This window comes from Acanthisitta chloris, unplaced genomic scaffold (assembly GCF_000695815.1).
Source record: "Acanthisitta chloris isolate BGI_N310 unplaced genomic scaffold, ASM69581v1 scaffold10525, whole genome shotgun sequence".
Lineage (NCBI taxonomy): Eukaryota > Metazoa > Chordata > Aves > Passeriformes > Acanthisittidae > Acanthisitta > Acanthisitta chloris.
Genome location: NW_008675397.1, coordinates 34,068 through 41,407, shown reverse-complemented (window position 1 = coordinate 41,407; position 7,340 = coordinate 34,068). Strand labels below are relative to the sequence as shown.

General features: G+C 50.6%; 1 protein-coding gene across 3 annotated transcripts; it reads left to right on the top strand.

The window, feature by feature from the left end:
* Positions 1 to 279: 279 nt before the first annotated feature.
* PTP4A3 (protein tyrosine phosphatase type IVA, member 3) lies at positions 280 to 6,980 on the top strand. 3 transcript variants are annotated; one of them, XM_009075731.1, is made up of 5 exons: positions 280 to 384; positions 1,721 to 1,813; positions 5,946 to 6,076; positions 6,299 to 6,373; positions 6,803 to 6,980. In XM_009075731.1, the coding sequence occupies exons 1-5, from the start codon at positions 280 to 282 to the stop codon at positions 6,918 to 6,920; spliced, it is 522 nt and encodes a 173-aa protein (XP_009073979.1). In that variant the 3' UTR covers positions 6,921 to 6,980. The 3 variants fall into 3 exon arrangements, with proteins under 3 accessions (XP_009073979.1, XP_009073980.1, XP_009073981.1); XM_009075732.1 differs by lacking the exon at positions 6,299 to 6,373 and having other exon boundaries at positions 6,803 to 6,920; XM_009075733.1 differs by lacking the exon at positions 1,721 to 1,813 and having other exon boundaries at positions 289 to 384; positions 6,803 to 6,936.
* Positions 6,981 to 7,340: the final 360 nt, after the last annotated feature.

Here is a 7,340-nt window from a genome sequence, read left to right as displayed (position 1 = left end):
TTGTTTTTAATAATTATTATTATCATTAATATTATTTTTTTCCCATCTGGCTTTTTCCCCCCCGGGGGCTTGCGGTGTGTGTCAAGGAAGCCGGCGCGCTCCCAGGAGCTGGGATTATTTGCACAACGTCTGTATATTGAGTTCTCGATCCTGTTTTATTTTTGTTTTCGAAACGCAGAGGGGTTGGGGTTTGGTTATTTTTGCCTCTCCACACCACGCTTCTCTTGGGTTTTTACCCCCACTGTCATCAGTACCACCTCACCCTCCTCCCATCCCACCATGGCTCGGATGAACCGCCCTGCACCGGTGGAGGTCTGCTACAAAAACATGAGGTTCCTCATCACCCACAACCCCACCAATGCCACGCTCAACACCTTCTTGGAGGTAAGGAGGGGAGGCTGGAGGAGGCAACCAGGGTCCAGTTGCACATTTTGAAGCTCAAAGATGATGTTGAATTACAGCCAGGATCAGTCCTGTGTAGATGAGGCAGCAGCACATCCCCTTTGGTTTCACAGCCCCTGATGGCACCCAGGGGCAGTGAGTCTAATGACTGCCAACTTGTTGGGGTGAGATGTTTTTTAGGACCCCAAGTGTGGTGGTTGGACATAGTGGAGATGGAGCAGAGTTTCCACGTTCCTTTTGCGTCCCCTGTGAACTCCAGCAGCACATCATGTCATGGGGCTTTGCAGCGATGCGCATGGATGCACACAAAATCCCCCACGCCTCAATAATGACTTTTCATCCCAAATATCCCAGTGTATTTCCGATGCCCAGAGTATGTTGGCTGGTGCTGGAGCACTCAGTGTTGCATGAGCCAGCAATGGTGCCCAGCCTGGGAGCACTGCTTCTGGCACTGACAGCAGTTAAGTGAGTACCACTGCCTCAGACAGCCATGGGGAGGTTTGGGGACAGCCACCCCATAGCCTGCATGCTGTGCACAAGGCAATGGGGAGCACACCAGTGGGAAGGGAGAAAAATTCCCCTTTCCTCCAGCCTTTTAGATTTTTGGCTAAGCTGCCGGGCGTGCGGGGGTTCACCACGGTCTGGTGAGCACACATGGGGAACAAAGGAGATGGATCATTGACGGGGATGATCTCATGGTGCCCGGCGAGGTCGGTACACCAGCACATAATCCGGGGGCAATCCTTACAGCAGGCAACAAGCCATGCTGGAAACAGCCCAAGTCCCACGCCTGAGCCTGCAGCATGTTGGAGTGATGATGGGATATGGCAGTGAGGTTGAGAAGGAGCCCCAGAGCCATCTGTGAGATGCTGAGCATGGTCAGTGGGGCATGCTACAACCCCCCAGCCAGTTCCATGCATTCTGCAGCAGGAGGGTGACCTCACCAGGTACAAATAATTTCTCCTTCAGGGAACTTGCACCCATGTCAGGGATGTTTCCTTGCCTGGGGAGTAGAGTGTCTGCTGATGTGGCTGTCAGGGCTTAAAAATAAATAGCCCCATTGGCACTCGTGACTCCAAGGAGTCATGAAGGTGCTGGTTAAAAATCCTACCATCACCAAAAGCTTTGGTGTCCTGGGATTTCATGTTTCCTTGTGCTGGATGGACCGCAGGGCATTTCTTCAAGAGATGGGGCATGGTACTGGTTTAGGGTCTGTAGTGGTCCACAGGGTCATAACAAGGCTTGGATGCGTTAGGGTTAACCGGGGTGGTGAACTGGCAGGGTTTTTTCAGACCCCTCTTTCTCCTTCCCTCCTCAGGACCTGAAGAAATATGGTGCCACCACAGTCGTGCGAGTGTGCGAAGTGACCTATGACAAGACCCCCCTGGAGAAGGACGGCATCACCGTCATGGTAGGTGGGCAGCAGGGTGGGCAGCAGGGTGGCTACCCCAACACTGTCCTTGAAGATCTCATCCCTCAGGGCTGCTAAACATCCTGATGGAGTAGCACAGCATCAGGCTCGCCCGGGAGCAGAGTTTGAAGCCCAGCTGGGCTGAGATGAGGCTGGTGCTTTAAAAAAAGAAAGTGCTGCCCACGCACCCGAAACTGTGAGTCACTCGGTGCAGTCGCAGCTCCTTCCCTGCCTGTTGCTTAGGCTTTAAAGCATCCAGGGATGAGAGCGCCTGATCCCACGTGGAAGATGCGCGTGGTTCCCATTCCCCCTGGCGTTATCTTACCCTGGGGGGTGGTGTGCAGGTTTTTTGCTCTTTGCAGCCGGTTGGTGCAGCTGGTGAGGGATGAAAGGGAGCAGGCAGCAAGCAGGGAAAGGCAGAGCAGGCAGCTGCCTGGGCTCTATTTTGGCTGATAAGTAATTGGAGATGATGTCAGGCGTGATTGCCCTGCCAAGGAGTTCAGCTCCAGCTGGAAAGTGAGGCTCTGCTCATTATGTAGGGAAGGGTTTGGAAGTGCCTTGTGTCTCCTGGGGTGGTCTTCTGTGTGTAGGTCCTCTTTACAGAGCTCTGTCTGCATAATGTATATCCTAGAGAGAGAGAAAGCTGTATCCTAGATCCTCTGGGATAGAGGTGGATAATCCTATGTCTCCCTAGATACAGATCCTCTGGATGCAGATCTTTCTAGATAGACATGAAATGTCTCTGTAGAATATATGTTATAAAGATAGCTGTATCCTACATATAGAATCTGTACATAGGAGTTCATATCTGCTCATTTACATACCAAATTCTGCCTTTTACCCCGTTTCTAACTGGAGTCCTCCAGTCTGAGTTTCTATATCTAGGATATATGTAGCTTTCTACGTATCTTATAGAGAGATGTCTATATCTAGGATATGATTTATATAGGCAGATATTAATTTCCTAGACAGAGAAGCTATATAAGACACTGTATAGAAACTAAATATATCAAAGTTTCTATAACCATATAGAAACTATATAAGGTAAATCATAGAGAGAGATATCTATATCCTAGATATCTATGGATAGATGTATCTGTGGAGATACAGAAATATCTGTATATAACTATATCAAATATATCTATATATATTTGAGATATATATGTATATCTTGGTATATATATTTTTGGTATATACATTTCTTGAATATACATATTTAGATATATATCTCAGTGTATATATATATCCTGGAGCACAATAATTATGAGGAGCAGCTGAGAGTGCTGGGGGTGTTTGGCCTGGAGGAAAGGAAGCTCAGAGGGGACCTTATTGCTCTCTACAACTACCTGAAAGGAGGCTGTAGCCAGGAGGAGATCAGCCTTTTCTCTAGAGGAAATGGCCTCAAATTGCACCATGGGAGTTTATTTTGGATGGCATGAGGAATATATTCACTGAAAGGGTTCTCAAACCCTGACACAGGCTGCCCAGGGAAGTGGTGGAGTGACCACCCCTGGAGAGATTTAAAAGATATGTAGATATGGCACTTAGGAGCATCATTTAGTGGTGACTTGGCAGTGTTGGGTTAATGGTTGGACTCAGTGATCTTAGAGGCCTTTTCCAGCCTTAATGATTTTATGATCCAGTACATATAGACTATATATCCTATCCCTTTCTTTGGGGAATAGGCACGAGCTAGTTGAGGCCTGACTGCTGTGGTGTGTCTGGGTACCAGCGTCCACAGCCACAGTGCCCAGCCCCCTGAGTGTTTTGGATGCTTCCTCTGCTTTTAGCTCCTCTATGTGCCACAGGGAATCCCAAGCATGTTCTAAAGCTGAAGGCAGTTACCAAGTTGTGCTGGACTGATGAAGTGGGTCCAGAGAAGGCCACAAAAATGATCAGAGGGCAGGAACAGCTCTGCTGTGGTGACAGGCTGAGAGAGCCTGGTGAAGAGAAGGCTCCAGGGAGACCTTAGAGCCCCTTCCAGTACTTAGAGGGGCAACAAGAGAGCTTGAGAGGGACTTGTTACAAGGGCATGAAGTGATAGGACAAGGGGGAATGGCTTTAAACTGACAGAGGGCAGGTTTAGATTGAATATTTGGAAGAAGCTTTTTACAAAGGGGCTTATAAGAAAGGTGGAGAAAGACATTTACCAAGGCCTGTAGTGACAGAACAAGAGGCAACAGTTTTAAACTGGAAGAGGGCAGGTTTAGGTCAGACATAAAGAAATTTTTATGATGAGAGTGGTGAGGCACTGGCACAGGTTGCCCAGAGAGGTGGTAGATGCCCCATCCCTGGAAACATTCAAGGCCAGGCTGGATGGGGCTCTGAGCAACCTGGTCTAGTGGAAGGTGTCCCTGCCCATGGGTGGGGGTTGAAATACATGGTACTTAAAGGTCTCTTCAAACCAAACCATTCTATGTGATTGTATCATTTTGTATTGTACCCGGTGCAAGCCTGGTGACCTGAAGTGATGCTTTCTGGACACCACAGGTAGGAGATGGGGTTGCAGGCCAGGCACAGGCTGTGCAGGGTGGGCTGACTCAAGCATCACAATAGCCTGAAGCCCAGTATGCTCCTTTCCTAGCAAATCCCAACACACATCACCTTACCTGTTCAAACACTGATGCGAAGCAGCTTATTTTGCCATCTCACATCAGTGATGACTCCTGTACAGCAGCTTAGTGACTCACTCCTCAAAATTGAGGATTAGGGCCCCATGCCTCCCAACCTTCAGGGCTCACCAAGCCACATCCCCTCCAAGCAATGCTGCCCTGCCAGTGTCTCTCTCCCACAGCTGCATAGCCAGTGGCCACACTTCTGGCACATCCATTTTGGGAAATACCTATTTTGGGAGTGATGTGCAGCTTCAGCTGGCTGCCAGTGCCCATGAGAAGTGACAATCCTGTGCTCAAATGCTGCAGCAGTTGCAGGCAAGTAGGGGATACTTATCCCTCATAACTAAACCCAGGGCTGAGGGATACCTAATGCAGCACCTTTTTACCCATTTTCTTGATGACATCTGATGCTGAGTCCTTGCAGCTTGAGGATGAAGATGGGAAGAAGATAGGATTTTATTCTTTTTTTGCCTCTGAAGAGGATTTCCTGAAGAATGCTGTTCAAATGGCCTCATTTGAAGAGGTCTCTGTCTGTCTCCCTTTGGCTCTCCCTAAGGCTGCATTTGGTAGTGCCCAGATCATGCTTTCAGGACCTGTGTTCACCTTCCCCTCCATGTGTTGCAGCAAGCTGAATTTTGGCACTGTCAGGCCCTGAGATTTCGGCCATCTCCAAGTCACCTTTGCTCAAATTCTCTACAACGTGGCTTTGTGCTCCCAAGTGCTGGAATTAGATAGGAGCTGGCGGGGGAAGGATGGGACCTACATTTTAGCCTGGAGAAGAGAAGGCTCAGGGGAGACCTTCTCACCCTCTGCAACTCCCTGACAGGAGGTTGGAGTCAGGTGGGGGTTGGTCTCTTCTCCCAGGCAACCAGCAATAGGATAAGAGGGCACAGACTCAAGCTCTGCCAGGGGAGGGTTAGGTTGGATATTAGGAAGAGATTTTTTACAAAGAGTGATCAGGCATTGGAATGTGCTGCCCAGGGAGGTGGTGGATTCACCATCCCTGGAGATTTTCAAGCTGAGACTGGATGTGGCACTTAGTGCCATGGTCTAGTGACCACGGTAGGGTTGGACTCGATGATTGTTCAGGTCTTTTCCAACCCGGCTGGTTCTATGATTCTATGATTGACCCGAAGCTCAGTGCAGTCATCTGAATGGGGAGGTGGCAGGCAGTGACCACCCTGGTCTGCAGGAACAGGAGGTCATGGGGAATGTGTTGTAGATCCTGTAGGTGCTCCTGAAGGCTGAACCTGTCCATTGGAGATAGGAAGACTCCAGACCCTGACTTGTATAGATGCAGACCCTGAGACAAAGCAGTCAAGGAATTCCTGCATGCTTGATGGTACTGCAAAACCTGCAATATCCCCACAGAGCTGTGCTGTGAGCCCAGTTCCTGGCACATACATCCACCTCCTCACTGCTGAGGTCCCAAACACCATCACCCTGAGTAAAACGCAGTCCCTGAGTGTTTTTCTCTGCGATTTTGACAGTGTTTTTCTCTTCCCCTGACCTTACAGGATTGGCCATTCGATGATGGAGCTCCTCCTCCCAGCAAGATAGTGGAAGATTGGCTCAACTTGTTGAAGACCAAGTTCTGCGAAGACCCTGGCTGCTGTGTGGCCGTGCACTGCGTGGCCGGCCTGGGGCGGTGAGTCAGCCCAGCACCTCAGCTGCCAACCCCCGTGAAGGGAGGAGAGGGAAAACCATGCCCAGCCTCCTCTCCCTTTGAGCAGGGTTTTGCAAAACTTTAGTGGGAATAGCTGTTGATGGGTGGATTTACTGCCTGAGCTTCTCCTTGGACTTTAAAGGATGGACATCAGCCTCTGGGCTGTGTGGCTGGGGAGTGACCACCACTGCCTTTGCCTTTCAGAGCTCCTGTCCTCGTCGCGCTGGCCTTGATCGAGAGTGGGATGAAGTATGAAGATGCCATCCAGTTCATTCGACAGTAAGTTGAGTGGTGCAGGGGGGAAGGTCCCTCTCTGAGAGAATGGAGAGATCTCTCATGTCCTTTTTTTTTGGGACACTAGGTTTGCTTTTCTCCTCTTTGAGGGAGGAAAAGGGAGGTGTTGGCATTGAGCACCCTGTGTTTTTGCATCAGGGCTGCAGGAGTCTAGGGGAACAGCTGGGAGCATTCATGGGGAGCTTTTTGGTAGCTGCTCCACGTGTTTCCTCTGCAGCTTGCCACATCCTGAGACTCCCAGGGCAGGAAAAGCTGTAGGGGCCTGTCTCCATCCCAGAAGGATGGATGTGGCTTCAGTCTCCAAAATCCCTTCCTGCTCCAGGCAGAAGGATTCAGCACCCCAAAAGGGGCGATTCGGGGTGGGGAGTCTCCTGCCACACCACTGACTGTGCTGGCCCTTCTGTGTCCCCACAGGAAGCGCAGAGGAGCCATCAACAGCAAGCAGCTGACGTACTTGGAAAAATACCGACCAAAGCAGAGACTCCGATTTAAGGACCCTCATAACCACAAGAACAAATGCTGCATCATGTAACCTCAATGACCTCTTGCCAAAATCCGTGCACACAGACACCCAGGCACTCGCACACATCCCAACCCCTCACCTCCTCGCCAAGCCCTGCGCTCCCCACGCGCCGCCCCACTGCCAGGGCTGGGGTGGGGGGACATGGAGCATCACCAGTGTGTTCCAGCACCCACAGCACAGTCATCTTGCCCCCCAAACACAGCTGCTCTCTCCAGCTGCAGCCCCAAGGAGGGAAGGCAGTGCTGCTCTTTGACTCTTGGCGTTAGCAGGCAATGAGCTCCTGTGATGGTTCTCCGTCGCCTTCCTCCTCCCTTTCCCCTCCTGTTGCACTGAGAGGGGTGGGCCAAGGGTGCTTGGTTTGGGGTGATGCAGGCAGGGCTGTGCCAGCTGAGGAGGGATGGGCCAGAGCACCCCCAGAAAAAAAAGCCT